Genomic DNA, 25,171 nt, shown 5'->3' with positions numbered 1-25,171 from the left:
CTTTAAACTTAAAAAAAAAATGCCAGCCCTCTCCTGAATTTACACTGGTATAAGGACCATGTAATAGCAACTAATACTATGATCCAGCTTCTTGTCACACATACTTCAAAGGTACGGCATATCCTTAGTTTGCTTTATTTCTGAGTTAAGTATAAGTTGCTCACTCTGAATTGATGGCAGCTAGAAAGACATTGACAATATAATACATTATCCAAACGAAGGGTTTTTTTATATTGACAAGTGGCTCAATTAATAATTACACTAGAACAACAGATGTAAGCAAGGTACCATATTTTCCTGAGCAAACGCATAAGATACATCAGCCAATATATCTATCAAGCCTTATCTCTTAGGCCCCCAGCACAAGCCGTGTGTTTCAGCCAAACTGATGACACTTCTGTTATTTTCTACACAGTTAAAAGATGTTATATGTATTTTTTTCAAACAATCTTGTGACTTGTCACAATACCTACCTAGCTAATGTTTCTTGAAAATGACATCGCATTTAATTATTTAAAGCCAGCATTTATTGAGTACCTACTATGTGCCTGGGCTGCGTACATGCATCTGGATAAGATACAGCCTTGGAAGCTCAGAGGGATTAAGTGGCTATGAAAATGCACACAATAATAAGGGACACAGCCAGGAATGGGGCATGGATTCCTTACTTCAAATCCTGTGATAATTGTACTTGGCACCTCTCTTAAAAGATTTTTTAAGTTTCCCCAAATAGGGATGATTCTGAATTTGGTGCCTTAAAGACTCCTACATCTTTCTTGATCCCTTATTCCCATTGCTTTTATTTACTTTTTTTTAAAAAAAATATTATTTTATTTTATTTTATTTTATTTTTGAGACAGAGTCTCGCTCTGTTGCCCAGGCTAGAGTGCCGTGGCGTGATCTCAGCTAACTGCAGCCTCTGCCTACCTGGTTCAAGCGATTCTCCTGCCTCAGCCTCCTGAGTAGCTGGGACTACAGGTGAACACCACCACACCCGGCTAAATTTTTGTATTTTTAGTAAAGATGGGGTTTCACCATGTTGGCCAGGATTGTCTCGATTTCCTGACCTTGTGATCCACCTGCCTTGGCCTCCCAAAGTGCTGGGATTACAGGCGTGAGCTACTGTGCCTAGCCTAAATATTTTATTTTTTAATTGAGATGGAGTCTCATTATGTTGCACAGGTTGGTTGTAAACTCCTGGGCTTAAGCAATCCTTCTGCCTCAGCCTTCAGAATAGCTGAGATTACAGGTGCATGCCACCACACCTGGCTGCTTATTCTTATTCTCTTCTAGTACAAAATCTGTTACTTTCCTGACCTCTCCTTGCTAACCTGCATTCTTTCTTTAGGACTTTCTTCCACAGCTTTGTACAAACTCTGCTGCTATTTGAGCTTTCGCGTAACAAAATGTTCGCTTATATGGGAATCCTTGTTAGATAATATCTTATCTAGTGGAAGGAGGTTAAGGAATCTGTGTCTGCTGTAGGACAAGTTGCAAAACAACTGCATGCTTCTGGAAATTAGTCAAAAGTCAGTATTCTGATTCACCCATTTTGAATGGCTAGGCAGCCCATTCTGAAATGAATGTATGATGGCTCTGCTATTACTTAGTATTGCAAGAAGAGATGTTGACAAATGGTTCCTGAGATTCTGGGCCTCCATCAAGTTACTCCATACAGCATCTCATCATCAACCAAGTCCCCAGCTTTTATTTTAAAGCCATGCTCAAATGATTTTACTGGGAACTGACTTAAACAAAATGCCAGTGGCTTAAAATCTGGTCATTGTTAAATTTCTGGCTCTCCTGGTGGTTTACCTTGTTTCCAGATCCACTTACATTTTCTGTCATGTTACTTAGTAACCCATGTCTACCCACAAGCATGGCAGATGCTTCCTCTATCCTCGGAGCACGCTTAGCAGCATCACCCAACAGGAGAAAGGCTGGACTGCGCAGGAGCCACGAAAGGGAGACTGCCCCCCTTACCAGCAGAGCCAACAGACACTGGCATGCCATGGCCTCTGGAATTTGCAAATGCCTCAGGCCTAGGAAAATACATCTGGGGGCAGGAGCAGGGATATTTTGAAGATACATTTACATTTGAGGGAATATTTTCTTACATTTGAGGGAAGAAATGTGTCTTTTGGGATTCTGCTAAAGTCTTGGTCAGCATTCAAGTTTTCTTTAGATAAGGATTTAAATATTTCTAACTTGAGTACTTTTTATATGTCAGGGACATTGGGAGTCTATGTAGATTGCCTCAGTGAATTCTTATACCGCTCTAATGTAGGTTTTATAAAAATTTCACAGATGTGAACTCTAAGGCTTAGGATATAAAATGCTGCCCAGGGTGATACCATTAGTAAGTAGCAGGGATTCAAACTCAGATTTGCCTAAATCCAAAGTTCATGCTCCAAATCCGTTCATAAAGGAGAATGTTATTAAATACACTTGAATTAAAAGAGACTCAAATGAAACAATATAATCCTGATCTAGTTTGACTTAAACATCCCCCTTCCCCATCATCTTCTTATCTAAATCCATGGAGTACAGTTACAGGTTGCTGCCAGCACTGTGTCTACTGTTGAATAAACAAAGGTACTTGTAACTGGAAAAAAAATAATTTGGAGTCTACTATCCTGATTAGTATCCAGTCCACCAACCACTCTGATAAGTAGTGCCCAATTATTTCTAAAGTACATTATTTTCTTTGGCTTCTTTGTTCTTGTTTAAATAAGGAAATCACACAAGTCATTGAACCACAGAACAATACTCTCAACAAATCTTCATATGTCCATTTATCTGAGGTCCTGCTGATTAGGGAAAGCAATGAATTATAATTGTCTCGAAGAATTGCAATTGTTGCTTTTTAAAGTAAGGCAGCTGGCATACCTGCCAAGGAGGTAGTGGAACAAAAATCTTCTAAATCCTCTATTTACTACAGGAAGGTAAAAAGTTTGAATAACCAAAATTTATAGATAAGAAGAAATCAAGATGAAACAAGCTGAGAATTAAAGATATATATGTATATACACATATATTTACACCACACATATATTTATTTAAACTTATTTAAATATATATAGAAAATTATATACAGTAATTCCTTAGCGTCTTTTACAAGTTCTTGGAAATTGAGACTTTAAACAAAACAATGTACAATGAGTCCTCAAATAACATTGTTTTCTTCAATATCTTTTCATTATAACATTAATGAGAAAAAAAATTGATTTTGTTACCCACCATTTTGCTTAAAGTCACAGTTTCCAGGAACCCATGGATGATGTTAAGTGAGAACTTACTGTATTTAAATCTACAAATATAAAAACATATAATTTAAGTATATAAATAAATATATATTTTATGTACTATTATATATGTGTATATATACACATACAGATGTATATGTTTAAAGTTTCAACTTTGTCTTAAATAATAAGATCGCCTTCTACAAATATTGGTCTTTATTCACATCTTCACATTTAAATTTAAATAAGTCCATGTGTATGGTTTCAATTTCCAAAAATAAATAGGTTTATGAGATATTCTTATTGATTTTGCAAACTTTAATACCTCAAATTTTTTTATAATTATGCAGTTACTTTTGAAGTCTTTTAACAATGTTATAAAAAGAAAGATTTTGCATTTCCTACATGATAATTTGACTTTCCATTACACAAAATTGACAAAGCCATTCATTGAGTTGTCATTTAATTGTTTCAGAAATTATTCAATAAATGACAAATGTATTTCAAGAAGAGAACTCAAACACATTACGTGGAATGAGGGGGGAGTGTATGAAGGAATCACTAGCAACAGATTAGAGTCCCCACCAAAGAAAAAGAAACAAGACTCAAGGGCTTTTTGAGCTGCCACCTCTCCCCAGAGAGGGCTCAGAAAAAAGATGGCCTGGACTCTGCTGGGCAGGGTGGTCGGTCATCACCCATGAATCAAGGACATGAACTAACCTATATACACCTATGTCAGCAGTGTATTTCTTCGGCATTTCTGGGTATGAGGAATGCAGGAGCAACAAGCTTGATGCAAGGGGACTTAGGAACGGGCCTCTAAACAAAGCTTCTCTGGTAAGCACAGGATCTTCCCTTAAATTACGTGCCTATTAAGGGGTTTAGGATGCCCCGCCCAAGCTGTGGCTTGGTTCTTCTTCTATACACACACATACATTCTTAAATTCTCACATATTTATAGCCCTCACATATAAACACAGTGTCTGAAACACAACATAAACCTTTGCAAAAATATGCACTAGATAGGGAAGGCCTGGAGGATGCCCAGGCATGAAAGTGTCCACTTCTCAGAGGAACATGGCTTTGGGTCACAGTCATTTGCACCTGCACTGCATTTTCCTTTCTCTCATCTACATGCAGAATGCTTCATATTCAAGGGAGGTGCCACACCCAGTCAGCTGAGCTGTTTACACGTAGTGGGCTAGCTTGCTCATGCTTACCTGTTGTGTCTTCTGTTCATCAGTTCTTTCTACTCTGTTTTACAGTCCATTCGTGGAACTCTAGCTCTCAATTATTGTTTCATAAATACAGGCAGGTAGGACAAAAATGTGGCTGAATCATTGCAAAATCAAAATATTTTCTGGGAGAAAAAAATCATAGCACTTCTTCTACCGACAAGTCAGAAACTTCATGCTCTCATCTATGTGCCCATCTGTGCATATTCCTCCATTTTGTACCTGTCCATGCATTCTTCTTACCTCTGACAGGAAATTTCCACATTCTACTCTTGAATCCTCCTGAATTTAGTACCTGCAGAATGTGCCTAACAGATGCCTGATACCCTAAATTACAGTCAGATAAGGCAGGATGTTAGGGGTCCATGATTCTTTGGGGAGATTTTTGCAAGTACATCTTCCTTCCTACAAAAGGAAAAAAAGAAAAAAAGCACCCACAGCGTTCAAGTTGAAATAACTCCAGCCCAATTTTTATGACTCCTTCTCTGTACTTCCAGTACTTCTCTGTACTTCCAATACTCCCTTCCTACAAAAGGAAAAAAAAATCACCCACAGTATTCAAGGTTAAATAACTCCAGCCCAATTTTTATGAGTCCTTCTCTGTACTTCCAATACTTGGGGGGGTGGGGGAAAACTGTTTCTTTTTCCTATGAGCTCCTGAATTAACTTCCGAAAAATTCTTGAGTCACTAAATTAGAGAATTATTTTCAAGACAAGTCTAGGGTGTTAGACAAACTTAGGGGCATCATTCAGCTTCTCTCTCTGATTCCAAGAGCAGCCACAGCAGCAGAACTGTCCTTTGGTTACAAGGCAGTAGGAAATGTGCCTCTCATATGGACAATTGCAATTGGTCAGAGACGTGAAACACAAGAGCAACTCCTGCTCACACTTATTTTGTTTGCACTCTCTACTTTTATTAGCCTCACATAATCAGTGACTAAAATTAGTTACCTTTATCTGCAATTAACATTAAGGCCCACAAAACTGGAAACCGTACTTAAGAGTAGTAGAAACTTGTGGTTACTGTATTATGCTTTCCTTCTTAATGTTGATTGTTACCATTGCAATAATAACTTCAATGAAGCCTGCTTTTTTTTTTCAACTTAAAAAAAATACTTGAGAGATTCTTGGTTTTGTTGATGTTCCTGCCAGGCCTAGAATATTTCCATTTGGCTAGAGCCAGGTAGACACCTGGGGCCTCAAAATTTGACCTAGAGTCCTTTTCTTTGGGCATCAGTAACTCCCCCAGGCTCCTCCTGCAGCTCCTCTGTATGCTGCCAGGACTCTGTGCGAATGGTCCCTAATGAGCCTGCTTGGGTAAACTGTCTTCACCTGCAACCACAAGATCTTATTGTTTCCACTGAGTATTTAGTTTATCAAGTGAGAGAAAGACTGACTTACTGTTTGCTTTTCCTTTTGTATACAAAGCTCAAAAGAAAGCAGACCCTAAGAGCCAGTGTCCTCTGGGCCTCTCCCCCAGGCGCATCACATACACCTACCTTTCATGGCAATGACATCCCTTATTATTGATAATGCTATGTAAAGATCCTTGTATGGTTCAGTCCATTTAAAGTTTACGCACTGTTGCTCAAAGTGAGGTCCCCAACCAGGAGCACCAGCAGCACCTGAGATTTCATTATAAAAGCAAATTCTCAGTCCCACCCTAGGTCTACTGAATGCTTTCTGCAGGCGGAGCCCAGCAGGCCTTGCCTTGACATGTTCTGTGGGACATTTTGAAGCATGCTCGTTTTTGAGAAATCTCTCCTTTACAGATCATCTGAGGTGACTACCCTCATTACATCCACTTTACAGAGGAAAAACAGTGCTTTAGGGTTTTAGTCATTTATCATGGTCACAGAATCCATGTCACACTTCAAAGCTGAGATAATCTATGAAAGAAAACAACAACAAAGAAACACACACACACACACACACACAAAAGAATTCGTCCATGTTAGCTAAACATTAAATAAATAAGGATTAGTTTAAAAATCTCTTCCACTCAGTCATTACACCTAGCTAGCATCATTGACTATATTTACATTTTAAAAATCCGAATACTTTGCTGGATGTTAAAGTTGAGATATTAACTTTTGTCGATGAAAAGAGTCAAACTCCGTAAAACATTTTAACAGGTTGATTCTGAGCCAAATATGAGTGATTGTGGCCAATGACACAGCCCTCCAGAGGTCCTGAGAACACGTGCCCAAGGTGGTCAGGTGCAGCTTGGTTTTATATATTCTAGGAAGGCATGAGACATCAATCAAATACATTTAAGAAATACATTGGTTTGGTTCATAAAGGCGGGACAACCCAAAGCGGAGGGGGGCTTCCAGGCTATAGGTAAATTTAAACACTTTCTGGTTGACAATTGGTTGAGTTTATCTGAAGTCCTGGGATTAATGGAAAGGAATGTTCAGGTTAAGCTAAAGGATTGTGGAGACCAAGTTGTGCAGAGGAAGTTCTCAGATAGCAGACTTCAGAGAGTGCAGGTTGTAAAATGTTTCTTATCAGACTTAAAAGGGTGCCTGGCTCTTAGTTGATTATATCCTGGATCTGGGAAGGAAGGAAAACAAAGGGGAAAGGAGATTCTTTATAGAATGTGGATTTTCCCCACAAGAGACTGCAGAGTAATTTCCAGGTATGGCAAGGAAATATATTTTGGGGTAAAACATTTTTATTTTCTTCCTTGTTATGCCAGAGTCAGATTGGAAAGTAAGTCATGATATACAGGGTCAAATAAAACCCATCTGAGGAGAATTGATGGTTTGTAGGGCATGACTCTGCAGACCCCTTAGGTAGGAATTTGGGCAAGATAAAAAAATCAGAGCTTAGGTTTTGGAGACATTCACTTTAGATTAAGAGGAATCAGAGTGAGGACTAACAGGTTTATACATATTGAAAATACAATTACAAGTTGAGATTGCTGGGAATCATTAAGCACCTTAACAATAAGATTAATTTAATAGCAGTGGATTTAGGAGAATTAATTTTAAGCAGATCATCCTCCTTATTTTGATATCAGCTGTTGGATCCTATCCCACTACACATGCAACCAGTTTGTAGGGGACTGCAAACATCTGGTCTCCCCTAGAACGTGTCCATATGAATATTAATCCTGAAGACTACACATTGACTCCCTGTCCTTGTGATGTGTTTAAATGCCACATGTGTAAATGTGTGAGTGCATTTACTCCTTAAAGAGGTTAGGCCCCATGTTGGGAAATTCTCTGAAACATTTCAGCAAATTCTAGTGTTAAGAAGAGAAAACAGATGGGCATCAGTGAGGAGCTTTCATGGGCTAAATGTGGAGCCAGAGGGCTGGAGGGAGCCTGCTGAAGCTGGGGTGAAGACCAGCTGTTGCTTTCACAATGCTGATTGGCCAGTTTTTCCCTGTTTCCTTTTCTGCAGAGCTCTATCCAGTTATAAGATCATCTAAAATCAGCAAAAGAGCTTAGGACAGAACCACTGGGATTATTCAAGTTGAATGATGAGCTTTGAGATCCTTTAGTTGACTATTCTAAGCTGGCTTCATAGTGAAGTCCAGGCTTTATCTCCATGTATTTCACATTGCAACCCACAGGGTAAGCCAAGAACCAGTGTCTGAGCAAGGAAATGTGGAGGAATGGATGCAATGGGCCTGGAAGATTCTAGATATATCCCTGCCCTGGGTAGGGAGAAAGACCTGCTATAGAGGTGTTAAGGGACATTTTCAAGGTCATGCAAGCAACCAGTGGTGCAACTGTAATCAGATCGTAATCAAAAGCCTCTGCATTTCCCTCTATACTTTATTTCTGTTAGTCTGTGACATTGTAATAACTTGCTTTTGCATTGGTGGTCTCCATTAAATCAGCAGCAAGATTCTGGGCATGCTAAGTTCTTAATTGAGCTTTTAATAATTGCCAAAACTGAAATTAATATCTATATTAAAAGCTTATTAGTATATGTGCGTGAGAGAACAAAGGAGAGAACCATTTATAAAATCCTGACAAATATATTTGAGACCATGTTCCTACATGTAGTCTTTATTATTTAACAAAAAATTAAAACAGAGAAGTGTTAACAAACTTTGTTACAATGGCTAATAAATAATAATGTATTAGCTTAAAAAGATACGAGTGTGCTCTTAGTCTACAATATCTATCCAGTCTCTCTCTTCAAATTCATTTTCTATCACTAACCAGCTGTATCTTATATCTAATTTATTATTTTTTGTGTCCTTAATACATCTTCCTTTAAGATTTTGCTTATAGCATTTCTCCTGCTGTGAATGCACCTCACTTTCACCATTTTCTCTCCCCATTTTTTTTGTATATTTATTGAATTTTTGTTACACATACAGTACTCTGTAGTTGCTGACAAGCCAACATAACTTAAACATGGTCTCTTCTGGTTCAAGTAGTCTAGGCCCCTCACATTCATATATTGCCAGGAACACCCTCTCTGACAAGCTTAGTGCATGTGAACTGCTGCCGTGCTACCATATACACATATACTGTGTTGCATGCCATTGATTTGTCTCCTTCATGGTTCTGCACACCCAGAAATGGGAAAAACCATAGCTTAAGCCCCTTTGTAAGCCTAGCACCTTGCACAGTGCTTGGCATATAATGAGAGCTTAAAAGATATATGTTGATGGTGATGAGATTCTCACTCTCAAATTGTTTTCTGAAATTGGTAGGGTTAAAATACTATATCAAACAGTGATCAATACTCAGGATGTTCTAGGCCCAACGTGGCAGAATAAATGTGTATAAATCATGAAGATCAGAGAGCATCTCCCAGAGAATTTGGAAGTCACTCAAGGATGAAATCGGGGAACTGATGACCAAAATGTATAATCCATTGCTTGAATTGACCTCTGTGTGAGAAAACTGCCAGGTAACAAATGCAAGTCCTTCATGTTAAGACAGATTCCAGAAAGTTACAGGAAATCACAGACCATCAGAGTGCACAGGCCAAAAGCGTCTATAATAAAGGACTATATGGCTGTCTGTTTGGGGAGAGGCAACATAATTTTAATAAGAGAAAACTGTAAGTTTAATATTAATAAAATATAGAATATTCATAGGAGATGATAGGGTAGAGAAGGGGACTGACATGAGCTATGTGATGAATAGCTGAGGATGTGGGGACATTGAATTAGGGCAGAAGAGCCTCACTGACAGTGTGGGAATTGTGCTCATGAAGGAAAGGGCTCAACATTGTGGTTATTCATGGATATAACATGGACAGTACATGTTTCTTCTGGCATATCTTTCAAAAGGACTGCTAACAGGACCTGGTCTGAGTGGACTTAGTTAAGAGGTTCCTTTGTTCCAAACAAGTTTACCCACTTTACCAAGCATTGGCTCACATTGCTGCCCAGAGTCGGAATTTTAATATTTGTAATGATTTGGCATGTCTACACACCAATCAGGAAGAGGTTTTGGAGCTGCTAAGATTCTGAACATTGTTGCAGGGTTTGTCCCTGACACACCTTCATGCCTGATTATTTAGTGAAGCGAGGGACTCTGGCTTGTGCATAAATCATGGTGCATCAGTAAGTGGCTCTTTGGTGACCTCATTCGTGAGCATTCCATTCAGTGCCAGATCAGAAACTCTCCAAATTGGATTTTTAGGGCATGAAAAATTGCTACCGTACATTGCAAAGTTATCCTTTTAGGATTATTTTTCTGAAGCGAACCTTGTGAAATGTAATAAATCTCTTCAGTACTGGTGAATGGATTGTCCCATCCTCAGGATGTGCTATGTATTGTTTGGTAAATCCATTTTAAAGAGCACTACAAACTATATATTATCTAAAATTTGAGGGTCCGCAGAAGACCAGGTGAACATAAGCATTCAAGAGCTTCTCTGCTTCATTGGCCAGGTGCGGTGGCTCCAGCCTGTAAACCTGAGGTCATGGTGGGAGGATCACTTGGGCCTATGAGTTGGAGACCAGCCTGGGCAACATAGTGAGAACCCATCTCTAAGGAGAAAGTTTTAAAAATTTCAAAAGAATTAGCCAGATGTGGTGGTGCATTTCTATAGTCCCAGCTACTTTGAAGACTGAAGTGGGAGGATTACTTGAGCCCAGGACATCAAAACTACAGTCAGCTATGATAGTGCCACCGCACTCCAGCCTGAGTGACAGAGTAAGCCCCTTTCTCCAAATATACATACATATATATATTTGTGTATATATATATACACATATATATTTGTGTATATATATACATATATATGTGTGTATATATATACATATATATATTTGGGTATATATATACATATATATATTTGTGTATATATATACATATATATTTGTGTGTATATACACATATATTTGTGTATATATACACATATATGTGTATATATACACATATATATTTGTGTATATATACACATATATATTTGTGTATATATACACATATATGTGTATATATGTATTTGTGTATATATATTTGTGTATGTATGTATATATGTGTATATATGTATATATACACACACACACAAACACACACATATATACACACACACATGCATATATATATCTATATTTACACACACACACATATAAATATATATATTCTCTATTTTCTTGATAAACCACCTTTAAGCCAGTACTTGATGTTTTAGGCATTGACTTTTTCTGAAAAGTTAAACAAAACAATTTAGACAGTTTTGCAAAACCTTTTGTTTGACTATTGTTCTTGTCTTAGTTATAAGGCTTAGTTTTGGTGGACCCAGAGTCTTACTTCTAATTTAAAATTAAAAATAAAAAGTAAAAAGAAAAGCTCTCAAGATAATCTCTTTAATCCAGCAGTCTAATCTGATGAAAGCACCAATAAATATTAGTTAGCCACAAGGCAAATTTCACAGATTTCTGTGGTGTTTGTAAAACACCCTGAAAGCCTAGAGGGTTTTAGAGAGTCCAAGCACTATTTACAACGTACACAAATACAAATAGGTATTATTGGTATCTTCACACTTTTATATTTAGCAACATGTGAATTAAACAATAGGGCTTCATATTATTCTTAAAGAGTTGGCTTGACAAAGTTAACATTTGAGGTGAGAAAAGTAAATCAATTCTGTGAAAATCAAAAAATAAAAATAAAAAATCAGTGTACTAAAAGAGAAACAGAAACTACAGTTTTGCAATCAACTATATTTAGGAATAAATCTTAGTTGTGAAATATTTTGCCACCAGTTTCTGGTTGTGTGAGCTTGGATTGGGCTCTGTGAGCCTCAAGCCTCTTGTTCCTGGAGATGTTAACATTGAATCACCAGTTTATAGAATGACAATTTAATATACATAAGGAATTACATTTGCTTACCTATCTTGTGTAACAGGTGTTTAGTAACTGTTAGTTATCCCATTATTAATTAAGGGGACACCTATTTTTCCAGGGTTGAGCCTAGTTACTGTACATGACCGGTCATGGTATTCCTGCCTAACGCCACTCTATTTCACTCTTTAAATTGGAAGTTGTAATGGTCCCTCCTCAAATCACTTCTCCCTGTACTTACTTAGTAAGAGGCTGCTCCTGAAGCTGCCTCTCTCCCAGTTGCCCTGCAGCCACTGCAGGCATCTCTGGGGAGCTGTTGCTGGAATTTCCTGCCTCACTGTAGACGGAGGACCCTGCCTTTCCTTCTCTGCCCATCCAGCAACTTCTACCTGCCCTACCATGTCAAGGCTGTTTGGGATGCAAGGTAGGGAATGGGGAAAGTCTCCTGCCCTCACCCTTCAATTCAGGGAGCCCTAGTAATTCTGCAGTTCTCTTAATAATCACCCCAAAATAAGTTCCTGCCATGTGTCTAGTGATACCGGGCACAGGGGCTAAATGGACATATAAAGAGATCCCTGCCTTTGAGGAGCTTGGAATCATTTAGAAACACAGGGAAAGTGACAAGGGTGAGGAAGTGAAAGAGGCCTTGCGCCCCCTGCTCATGAGCCCAGAGGAATTGTCATCCCTTGAAATGCATCCCAACCCAGGGGCTAAGCTGAAAGTAGATTATTTGGTTCTAAAGAAGATGAAACTCATGATTAAAAACAAAAAAATTAGGCACAATAACTCAAAGCTACAACTCAATCTAAAGACAACCAGTCCCGATGACAAGTACCAGAGAAAACAAAAAATCCCACATCGATTTGTCCCTCTAAAGTCAACATAAAAGCCTTAAAATTGTTCCTCAAAATGGAAGGTGTGCTTATTTCTTATCTCAAACTAAAAGTGAAACAAAATGAAAACCTGTAATAATTTATGGGGACCTCAAAATTGAGAAAAAATAAAATAGTCCCCAAAAGACAATTTTTTTTTCTTTTTCAACTTTTATTTTAGATTCAAGGGGTACATGGGCAGGTTTGTTACCTGGGTAAATTGCTTGTCCCTGGGGCTTAGTGTACAAATGATTTCATCACCCAGGTTTTGAACACAGTGCCAAATAGGTAGATTTTGGACTCTCGCCCTCCTCCCAACCTCTCCCTTCAAGTAGGCTGTGGTGTCTATTTTCCCCTCTTTGTTTCCATGTATACTCACTGTTTAGACTATTTTTAAAAATGAAGAAAACTTACGCCCTTTATAAATATTATAACCTAATATTACAAGTGACCCAGAATAAAGATGACATTAATACTATTCTCAGGATTCAGTCTGCCATAACTAATCTTAATCCTCAATTTATGACTGTCTTCAATTACAAACCCAAGTGATGGGTAGGCAATTAACAAATAACAATGAGTATATAAAACAGAAGTTATTTCATTTTTATCAGGGAGATGGGGCCAACATGGGAATGTGAATGTGAAGACAACACTAATGTAAAGTATAAATTGGCATTGATTTAAGAGGACAGAATCTGAAAAGGAAAGAATATGCTATTAATTTCCGTATCTTCACATTTTACACACATTTGGATTAAAAAATGGTGACTTATTTTCTCAACGAAAAATAATATAAACTTACAACTTATTTTATTCAGTGCCTGAGGTTCTGAAGCTACCTCCAGGTGACTTTTGCTATCTGCTTCACCTCCACATTTTCCTCCATTAATAATTGGCTGACAGCTTTTCACCCACACAGTGAGGTCAAGAGTGTGGGGCTGGGACTGGGGAGGAAAGTTCTGTTTTGTAACTTGGAGCAAACTGTCCTTCACTCTGAAGCTGAAGATTGTTTCCAATGACAGAATAATTCTAAATTTTCTATTTGTTTTGTAGTTTTAGTTTTCAATTATTTGCGAATCTACAACAGAAGCTGCTTAGTGGCTTTAAAGTCAGACCAGATTTTAAAGATTCCCAAGTCACAATTCATACATTGGGCAATGTTGATCAAATGATGTAATTGAGCTAGCTGTGTTGTTACAAAATATGTGAAGTGCCTGGCATATAATAAACTAATAAATAAGTCAATAAACACTCAGTAAATTAGTATAATCACATTAATAATCATACTTTTTTGGTACATTTATCTGTTTTTTAATTAATTTTTATAGATGAAGAAAGTGAGGCTCAGTCAGTGAATTACCCAGTTTACTACAAAAAGGGGAACATACTAAACTATTTGCGACAGACATCCTAATTTTCCTAGGAACTGGAACCATGCTGGGCATGGGCCTTACAAATTGTCTATTTCTAATGGGCACTCACCAGTTATTAAACTACCAACAATCTGGATATTGGAAAATGACGGAAATATACTCTGGTTACCATTAGCACATCTCAGTTTTATTCATTGGAAGGAAAAAGATGTCCTACCCAGATGCTGTCTTCTTGTTTGTACTGTTTCCAGTTGCGTCCTGTGTCACTGAACATCAGGCTGTAACTCGTCACCCAGTCAGAGCTTCCGTATCTTCCCTGCGTGGCCACTGCTGTAATCTCTACTCTGTTTCCCAGGTCCATCTGGAGCCACTGTTGAGCATTGGAATCTGCTGGGGACCAACCGCCAGTTCCTGGAACAGGATCAGAGAGAGAGAGAGAGAGAGTTGTAGTAATGTCTCACATAGCTACAATTTTCAACTATCAAAGGGAAATGAAACAGTGTTCAACTAAGATGACTCTACCCCCAAATGGGCCCTACTCTTCCCTGCCTCTGTACTTAACCCCCTGGTACTTTCCATTCTCCACCTCCATCACAATCTCTCTCATGGTTTAAGACTCATGCCAAAAGCTGTATCTTCCATGCTTCCATCCCTATTTCCTTAGTCATTATGACTTCTATCTTACAAACTCCTAGTGACATTTGTTTTATTTATTTCTCTTCTTACAACTTCAGCCTTTGATTGCAGATATATATGAACTAGGCTTACATGTGCTCTCTCTCTCTCTCTCTGACTAATATATCATTCCTTCTTTTCTTCCTTCTCTTCCTTGTTTTAGTGTTCTTTCATTACCTTCTCTCTCCTCTGTCTCTGAATATTTACTATGAACCTATCATGGTCAAGATATTGTGCTGCAGATACAAAGATGAAAGGACACCGACTATGCCTTTGAAGAGAATCATTCATTTATTCGGCAGATGTTTGTTGAGCACCAGGAGTATGCTGGGTGCTGAAGAGAGAGAGAGAGGCTGACAAAAACATGTGATGTGAAAGAAACCATCACAAGAGGTAAACAGCAGGTACACAGAGCACAGAATGCCTCAGGAGCTGATCAGAGAGGCCTTCTAGAGATAGCAATAGTAGAGGTGAAACCTGAGGCAAGTGCAGCCATATCCTAGGAAAAAAGGTGGAAAGTTCAATGGAGATTAGCCAGGGAAGAGGGAACAACATACACAAAATCTCAGAGGCATGACAGAGTCTCTAACATTCTTGGATCTCATGTGATTCAGTATACCTGACATGTAGGGGCATTCTGACACACATACAAAAACTGTTTTGGCCCGAGAATATTGTATGTATCACACCTGAGGTTTGCAGAAGATCAGTGTGAGTTCTCTCTTAGTTGAAAGACTTGTAGCCTAAATTTTCTGTTTTTATTTCACGTAGGAATAAAAAAGACAATATTCACTTCTACTCTTCCCAAGTTTTACAAATCTTCTGAAGCCCATGTGGGAGCTATCGCAGACTGTATTATGCCATGGGTAGAGATAGCATAGAAGCAACTCAGGACATCAAGTAGGGAGAGGTAATTGAAGTTTTCATTTAGAGGAGTTAATCAATAACCTTTTTCTTTCAATCTATGTCATTGAAAATCATTTTAGCGATGTTTCAGTCTACTTTCTCGCCACCTTGGAAGAAGTCATTTGGACATCTCCTTGGTAACTGAGAGTTTTCCAGAGCCCCAGCTCCTCCTGCAGAGTCTCTCATAGTACAGGACTGCAATGCAGACAGAGTGATAGAGGGCATAAAGCCAATCCTATTCTGTCTTTAAGGATGGAAAAATAGAGGACTTAAAGGCACATCTTACAAATTGTGGTTGATTTTCTTCAGTAAGCAGCTAGCCCTTAGCAGATTTTGTTTGAGAAAAGTTTTGATTTTTTTCTTTTTTTTTCTCACCATTCCTGAGAAGATTCAAATGCAGGAAAGAAGGGGAAGGGAATGTGCTCAGCATCTATTGTGGAATGTGTTTTTTTAAGTGTTTTTTATGAATACAGTGGCAGTTATGGCAGATAGTCACTAATATCCATTCTCTCTTCCTTCTTTGGTAATAGAATCGCAGTGAGTGCATGGCTTAATGGCAGTTTTCAGCTTTCCATACTTTCATGGTTATGGCCATGTGGTCAAGTTCTCTCCAATAAGAATGTGAGTGGGAATAATTTGTGCTACTTCCAGGCTAGCGTGCTCCTTCTCCACTTGCTTTCCTTTTCCACCACTGATGGATGCAGCTGACAACAAGATCTAGATGATGGCAGAATCACAGTATGGAAAGATCACATGAAGGAAAGTACTTGCCTACTTGAACACGTTCACCTAGTAGATGAATGAGAGCTAAACACCTATTGTGTTTAAGTCATTGTGCATTGGACTCTATTTGACACTGCAATTTTGTCTACTTGAATAAATATACAATATCCTTTTAAGTAAATAGCATTATCTCCATCATAAAGTTGAGGAAACTGAAGTCCAGCAAGTTTGGAAAATTTGGCATCCAGGATTAAAACATAGGGTAAATCCAGCTATTTGCAATTATTCTTCAACAGGAAAAAAAACAGTTGATAAAACTCCAGAAAATTAGTAAGGAGGAAAATCACTGGAAGTAGGTATTTGAGCAGAGATTCTGAGATGCCAGATCTAGGAGTACATTTTTGTCATTCAACTCTGTCTTCCTCAACATATTCACAATTCCCATTCCCCTCTGCCTTTCTCTAGCTTCTCAAAATTGACAGAGAGGCTTATAGAGAGGGAGGTTTTATATTTCAAAAAATCCAAAATAATTCTAAACATATTCTTTATTTTATTCAATGTCTTCTGCTGCCCAGTTCATGAGGCTGCATTCTTTCTCAGTAAAAAAAAAAATGTTGTTGAAATGGTCCTCTCTCAGCAATATTAAAACATGATAGAAAATAAATGTATATGGCGATTTTGTCTGTGGTGAATGTATGAGTGATTTTATACTCTTCTGATTTTTGCATATAACATAGTTTCCCTTATCAACATTTTCTTCTTTTATAAGCTGAGAATTTTATTACTCATATGTGATTTATTGCATAAAGAATATGTACAGCAATTTGGGAGCTGATGGTATAATATAGGACTTTTGCTGTTTCTGTGACCATCATTATTTTTAAAATGAAAATTCTTAAGCCTTAACTGTTTCTCTTTTACCCTCAATAGTTCACAACTAGACTTCCTCATCATGCTTTAAAGTTTTTCCTTCATCTATTCTAATTAGCATATGATAAGAACTTACATGAAGAATGGAAACAAGGAAATAAATTGACAAGAAATTTTCTTGCAAAGAATAAAATAACAAAAGACTGATCAAAGCTAAACCAAACCAAGACAAACCAAAATAAAAAATAGAGAATGATTTAGCATTAAAGTTTCTGCAAATTTGTCTAAAGAAAATCATAGCTCCCTTCTTCCCACAGTAAAAAAACTTAGCTTATTAATCTCCCCCAAATTAACCAAAATGGAATAGCTGTTGTTACCATTCATCAACACATCATGTTAAAAACTTTCTGAGCCCAAGAGCTTCAGCCAAAGCTTTTAAAATGGAGGGATGCTATCTGGGTGATAATTGCCGAGGACTCTTTCCTGCTGTTGAAGATGCTCCCCGCATTACAGCTAATAGGGAAGACACCCAGGGTTGCCATGGTTGCTATGGCAAACATTTTGTTCTTTCCACCAAACAATAAATGTGTTTTCACAAATGATGAAAGTAGCCTGAAGAAACTATTTGTAGTCGCTATAAAAACGCACTGCACCCACACTAGCTTCTTGTTTCTGAATTATTCTCTAAATTGGGGGTATAACGTACATACAAATAAGTGCATTTGGCAAGTTGAAGGCGTTGACTAGGGCAATGCTGTCTATAATTTTGGCTGATGTATCAATGGCTATTAACTACAAAAATTCCTATAAACTCTGCAGTTTACATTTAAAGGATATTTAAAGAAGTTTACACTTAAAGGGAACACTTGCATTTAAAGAAAAAATAATCTCACCTTAGAGAACATCTGGAATTGTTCAAATGTTTGACAAACAAAAGATCCAAAATGATTTGGAGGCTATGTCTTAGTTATTTCTAGCATACTCCAAGCCTCATACTCCACAAACTATATTATTTGACTTTGGAGGAATAGATGGAATAGAGATGCTGTACCAAAAGTCAGGCAATCTGGTTCAAGACCCAGCTCTGTTCCTGATGTCACACTAGATGAGAGATTCTCAAATGATCTCCATCATGCAAACAGGATAGTGGGTAGCATTTCCAAGATCATAAACTAGGAAGTAGTAATGCAGGAGCTCCAGACCCAGGAAACCTGCATCCAGCACCCAGGTCTTCCCTGGGCTACAAGTGGCCTCTCAAGGGCACCAACAAATCCCTCAGGTCCTCGTCCTCCTGCTTCCTCATAAGAGCAATTCTCACTAGAAACATAATTCACCTTGACATTGTTTCCAGTATCTCAGTTGATTCTCATGGAAATCAGCAGTAGCCTTTTTTAAATTTTTTCAAAGCAGCCTCAATGGGCCAGGCAGCTAACCCAGATGTATGGCTAAAGACTGCACTCCAACCCAGTTCTAATTTCAAGTCCCTGCCTGAGGTTTCAATAGGAACCAACATCTTAAGAAAGCAAGAATAGACTTGTATGGAGAATTCTAAGCAATTGTGTTTTGTTATTGTTGTTGCTGTTGTTGTTTTTTCTTTTGAGACAGAGTCTTGCTCTGTCGCCCAGGCTGGAGTGCAATGGTGTGATCTCGGCTCACTTCAACCTCTGCCTCATGGGTTGACGCGATTCTCCCAACTTAGCCTCCCGAGTAGCTGGGATTACAGGCGTGTGCCACCACATCCAGCTAATTTTTGTATTTTTAGTAGAGACAGGGTTTCACCATGTTGGCCAGACTGCTCTTGAACTCCTGATCTCAGGTGATCCACCCCCCATCTCAGCCTCCCTGAGTGCTGGGATTACAGGTGTGAGCCACCATGCCCAGCTGCAGTTTTAAGTAAGAAAAACAAAACAAAACAAAACCAGATCTCCTGCCTCCCAGTCACTCCATGCTCACTTCTATATACCAAGACACTTATTGCTAATCCTGCATTCCAAACTGCATACACTGGGGTAGGCTGTAAGCATGAAGCAGAATAACCAGTAGAAAATGCAGAAATTCCTCAGTTTCTACACTTATTTCCACTTCTAACTCAAAAATGGAAATGAGAAGTGATTGATATCACACACTGGAAATGGGCACAAAATGGATTATATACTACTCTCTGCAGAACGATATTTCACAACCGTCTTTCAAAAAAAGAGAGTACATTTAGTCCAGGACCAACTGGAGTTGAAAGTGTCATACACACACATAGCAGCATAGCATTTTCATGCCTAATCTGTTTTTTTTTTTTTCTTTCTTTTTTCTTTTGACAGAATCTTGCTCCTGTCACCCAGGCTGGAGTGCAATGGCGTGATTTCGGCTCACTGCAACTTCTGCCTCCTGGGTTCAAGGGATTCTCCTGCCTCAGCCTCCTGAGAAGCTGGGATTACATATGCCCGCCACTACACCCAGCTAATTTTTTGTATTTTTAGTAGAGACGGGGTTTCATCATGTTGGCCGGGCTGGTCTTGAACTCCTGACCTCCAGGTGATCCACCCGCCTCGTCCTCCCAAAATGCTGGGATTATAGGCTGAGCCACCATGCCTGGCCACACCTAATCTGTTTTAAAAATACAGCCTGACCATTTTTTTTTAAAGCCTAAAATAAACCCTATAGGAAACAAGTTTCCCAGGCAGTTACTTCTGCTGTCTTCCAGAAGGCCCTATGAAACTACAAGCATATTCTCACAAATTACTGTGAGGCTAACTTGAATCACTAGCCACATCTTTAATTATTAAATGGTCGATGCCTCTGTAAGTAAAAGTTCTAGATGTTTTAGGGACACAGCTACCTGGTAATGGTAATGAATAACAGAAAGAGGCTCTCCCATAAATATCGAACATTATGCAGTATGTGTAAGAGTAATAACAACATTCACAGACATGCTTGTAGCACTCAGAAGGGCTTCCTGCTCCTCCCTGTAGAACAGGATCACCCATGTGTAATAGGACCTGTGGCTGGGCAAGAATCTTTGAGGAGGGAAGCTGTTGGCAAGAACCCTGGGCGTAATCTTTCTGCTCCTGGGCAGGTGCAGGAAGGCTAAGGTGTTGCAGCCTGGTCCAGGCCACACCTCCTGCACTTCCAGTTCCACATTAATTAGGGACTAAGGAGTTAACAAGGGGAAAATAAAGTGGGAACTTGGGTCATGCCTGTAATCCTAGCACTTTGGGAGGCCAAGGCGGGAGGATCGTCTGAGGTCAGGAATTCAAGACCAGTGTGGCCAACATGGTGAAACCCCGTCCCTACTCAAAATACAAAAATTAACAGGGCATGGCGATATGTGCCTGTAATCCCAGCTACTCAGGAGGCTGAGGCAGGAGAATCACTTGAACCCGGGAAGCAGAGGTTTCAATGAGCCAAGATCATGACACTGCAATCCAGCCTGGGCAACAGAGTGGGACTTCATCACTAAATAAATAAATAAATAAATAAAGTGGGAACTTGCCAACACACCATGTGGGCTGCAAAAATGATAAACACCTGTAAGAAAATCTGGAATGACCCTGATTGAGACGAGTCTGCAGAAAACAACAAAGGAGCTTTTAAGAGGAGGTTCACCTAAGGGAGTGGTGATTTTGGATAATAATCAGACCCGGTTATTATAGTTGATGGCTGCCAAAAGAGTAATGTCTAGGGAGAGTGATTCTGTGTATGACTTAGTTTGGCTTTCCTGGAAGTCAGTTACAAAACAAGGATTTGAATGCAAGTAGTTCATTTGGGAAGTGATCCCAGGAAGATGAGGCAGAGCAGAAAGGAAAGCCCATCTATGGGACATCATCAGGACATCATCCCTGTGAGTGAGTTTCATCCCAGTGGGATAGGAAGCACCTTAGGGTTATCTCATTTGAGTGGGAGGGAGCTGGGGTTTTTATACTCCAACTTGGTCAGGTATTAATTGAGAGCTTCTGAAGAGCAGGGTGGCATCTAAAGCACAGAGAGAAACACCGAGAGGAGAAGCTTAGCTATTAGGGTTGAAAGTGGTCTTGTTGAGGATGTTCTCAGGTCTCTATCCAGATCCTCTCCAGCAGGTGAACTCATCCTTCAGCTGTGAGTGCTAGATGACAACTAGAACTATCCCCTTTTCCAGAGATTTGTCCTTGGCCAAAGAGAAGCCTTCTTGCCTGGGAGCTATCACTTCCCATATCCTCAACTCAGCGAGTGTCAGATTGATACAAAGTTCAAAAGGCTGGTCCCAGTGTCTCAAGGCATGACAGACTTTACAGTGTAGTCTGAGGTCTAGAACATCTTTGTGGCATCTGAAGGAACCTTGACTTCAGTGGAGACTATACTCTTGCTAGCTTTCCCCTCTGTCTTACCCTGCTTCCCTCACGCCCTATCTCCAGAGACCACCGCCTCAATAATTACTTCCACAAAAAGTCCTGTCTCTGCTCAGCTTCCAAGATGCTGGCTTTTGGCTGAAATGGTGAAGTCTGAGGCATATGAGCACGAACAGCCTCTGAGACAGTGTGTGAACCTGGCTTCACACTGGTGTGTCTGTCAGTGTCTATAGTGAGAAAGCTGTGTTATTATTTTGAAAGACGCTCAGTACTCAAGACAGTTTTGCTGATGTCCTGCAATAAGTATCTTCCCTTTGGAAAAATGGAGCAATCAAGGACCTGATGGAGCAGGAAAGGAGGTCTGTCTGCCTGTTTCATAGTTCAGAAGTTATAAAAGAAGTGAGGGGGTTTGGCAGGAGGGCAGTCTGGGCTGGGAAGAATTGGAGTTCAGACCCAAGATGGATATTCCATATTCATGACCCCTACAGACCAAGGGCTGATTCATGTGTGCATAAAAACACCCAGGCATTTTAAAAAACTTGGATGGGAGTGTCATGTATGTAAAACTTAAAGGCTTTAAAACTAATTGTTCAATATGGTAGTGAATATTTAAATTTAAATTTCACTTAAAATAAATTAAAAATTGAATTTCTTAGTCACAGTAGCCACATTTAAATACTTAGTAGCCGTGTTGCTAGTGAATACCTTGCAAAGCACACTTACGCATATTTCCATCCTTGCAGAATTTTCTATCGGCCAGTGCTGTTGTAAAATTTCTCTTATGAAATGAGTAGAGGCTCAGTTCAATTTTAACTTGGCAAATCAATACACTCTAACTCTGCCCATCTGCTGCTCAGGACTAAGATTGTTAGTGGATTCTAGTGGATTATGTATACCTGATTTTATATATATATAGAAGATTCAGCAGCAAGGTAAAACACTGTTCCTGTTTTTAGGCATATGGAAAAAAATTACTCTCCCAAGATTATCAAAGGGAAAAGGGAGAACTGGAATTGGAAGTGATTTGAAACTGCAGATCTCATATTGATGACATTACCACTTACATTTTTTTTTCTCATGAGCAATATATACTTTCTGCACAGTTCAGCATATTACATTTAACTTAGATTCTTGGAGCAATTTTCTTTTAAAAGACAGTGTCTGGTTGAATTCTGGTGTTCTTGAGTTTAAAAGGTCACTTTCTACCTTGTGACTTTGGATAAGTGATTTCCCTACTTCTATAAAAATAGTATGGTTACTGTCTACCATACCATGGATAAAATAATATATATATTATTACACAGGCATCACAACTATGGACACAAAATGATTAAATATGAGTGTATTGAATTGTATTACTGTGAAAGAGAGAGAAAGGAGAGAAAGAGGAGAGAGAGAAGGAGAGAAAGGGAGAGAGAAAGGGAGAGAGAAAGGGATAGAATGAAGATTTATAGACATAGTTGATTATTCTCTATCAGATAATGAATGTAAATTCAGCGATGGTAATTCCATCCTCCTTGACTGTGATTGTTTCAGGACTGGGCAGATGACCAAATTGTGGAAGCTGGTGAAATAGGAAAGGGTGATTCTGGGTCTTGGATCCTTGAAGAGTTTCAGTGCTCTAAGAAGTGCTTCCCAAAGTTTTGTGAGCATCAGAATCACTTAAGGAACTTGGGAAAACATAGGTTTCTACTGCCAGAATTTCTAATTTAGTAGGTTGGTGTGAGTCTAGATAATCTACATTTTTATCAAGTTCCTAGGAGATGTTCATTATGCTGCTATTCCAGGGCTCACACTCTGATAGCTTAAAAAACAAGCCACAGGAGGTCGTGGTCTCATTGATTCCCAGAATGTTGTAAAGCTGGCTGAGATGTTGGGCAGGCTTATCAGTTCCAGGACAATGCTGCCACTGAGGATGGTATTGTTGAATTAAATCTGCCAGCCCTGGAGCCTGCCCTTTTTGAGAATTTCCTTTTGTTTTTAATAATTAATTTTTACCTTTAATCCTTTTGTAATGAAAAAAAAACCCACAGATACAAAAAGTCTCACAAAATGAATGTTCAGCTTAATAAAGTATTATAGGGTAAAGGATCTTGTAACCACCCTGTTCTGGAAATAGAAATATGAATGCCTTTCAATCTTTATGTGCCTAATCTGAATAACTTAATATTTTTCAACCAGTGTGAGCTGGATTTTCTGTTATTTACACACAGAAGCACACCAATAAAGATACCCCAGAACGCTTTCTGATTGCCGTGGATATTTTTTGTAGAAAAGATTCATTAGAAGCCAGTCCTTAGCAAAACAAATGATAAAAGTTCTTTGATCAAATCTGGATTTTTAATGAAACATTTTCATTGGCTAGAAAATTAAAGTCCAGACATGGTCAACCAATTGCGTAGATGAATATAACTGAAATAAGCAAGGAGTGAGATACTCAAAAGGAGAAATGAGGAGGGGGTCACCATGAAAGAAGGAGTCTTCAAATTGAAAATCTGGAGAAAGATGAACTAAAGGATTATATTAACTCCCATTTTCTGTTTCTTTGGCGTTTGTTATATGTTACCATTTTCACTTCTCATGGAGAATTCAGTAAACCTAAACTCATCTTTTTAAGGACATGTCCACAATGTTTAAATGAAAGGCTTCTCAAGAAGAAGACTCCAGTATCCAACAACATATCCAGTAGACTCCTTCTAACTATTCCCGGTTAGACAAAGGAAAAACATCTACCACACAATGTTCCAGCTGAACATAGCTTATTTCCTCCTAAATGTGACACACATTGAAAACATTGTAAACTGACATTGTAAATTGCTGTTATAAACTGCCAATCACTAGACAAATATGTCACTAATAATCATGCTCTTAATTCTATTCTTACAGTTTTGTTGCAATGCTTCAAGTTAAATTCAATGAACTAATGAATCAAAGAAGCTCTTGTCTCTTTGCAAAGTGTTAGAAACATCAAAGTGGTGGTTTACTGCATTTCATGGAGTGCTGCTTAGAAGTCATCGCAACCTGGCCTTTCAAAGGAAGTGACTTACAATCAGGAAAAAAAAGTAAAGGATGAAGTAGATGAATTTCGCTTCTTTCTTGGAACTTTTTTTTTGTGCCAAATGGTGATGTTCAAATCTTTTGATTAGTAGCCAGTAACAAATTTTCTATAATCCCTTTCCTTCTCCTCCTCCTCATCATGTGGTTTTGCAATTAGCCAGCCTGAATAGAGGGCTATCACATTGAATTTGTCTCCATCTGAGACAGGGTCCCAAGGCTCCTATTAAATAGCAGAAGGTTTCTGTCCTGTATCTTTCAATGATCTATAGCTGTCCTAGTAAAAGAAGAGGCCTAAGGCATTGTTTAAATATCCAGGTCAAGGTTAGTTTTTCCCTCAGGCATATTAGGCCACACAGTATGATTTTAGGGGCATTCAAAAGGCAAGATATATAGATTTCTCTTTCTTCCTTGATGTCTGAAAATCTATTATTTTAGTTAAAATACTGAGAACCCTAAGGGAATACCAAAATTACCTGAAAGCTAATTATGTCAAGAGCACCTTTATTCAGACTAAGATCTTACATCAACATCAATAAAGATATTGATTAATGTGGAGTAGGCAGACCTAGATTCAAATTCAAGCCCTACCAAAATTAGCTGTGTAGTTTTGGGCCACTGACTT

The 25,171-nt window shown here is 38.7% G+C and overlaps 1 protein-coding gene across 1 annotated transcript in view; it reads right to left on the bottom strand.

Moving 5' to 3' along the window:
• CNTNAP5 (contactin associated protein family member 5) overlaps window positions 1-25,171 on the bottom strand; it is an 876,147-nt gene that overhangs the window by 651,380 nt on the left and 199,596 nt on the right. The window contains exon 3 of the mRNA XM_016949649.3: window positions 14,217-14,410. Coding sequence (XP_016805138.3) covers window positions 14,217-14,410 — 194 coding nt within the window. The remainder of the gene's footprint in view (window positions 1-14,216; window positions 14,411-25,171) is intronic.

The sequence above is a fragment of the Pan troglodytes genome, chromosome 13 (genome assembly GCF_028858775.2).
Source record: "Pan troglodytes isolate AG18354 chromosome 13, NHGRI_mPanTro3-v2.0_pri, whole genome shotgun sequence".
NCBI lineage: Eukaryota > Metazoa > Chordata > Mammalia > Primates > Hominidae > Pan > Pan troglodytes.
Note: the sequence above shows the minus strand (reverse complement) of the source record. Positions and strands in the feature narration are given on the sequence as shown.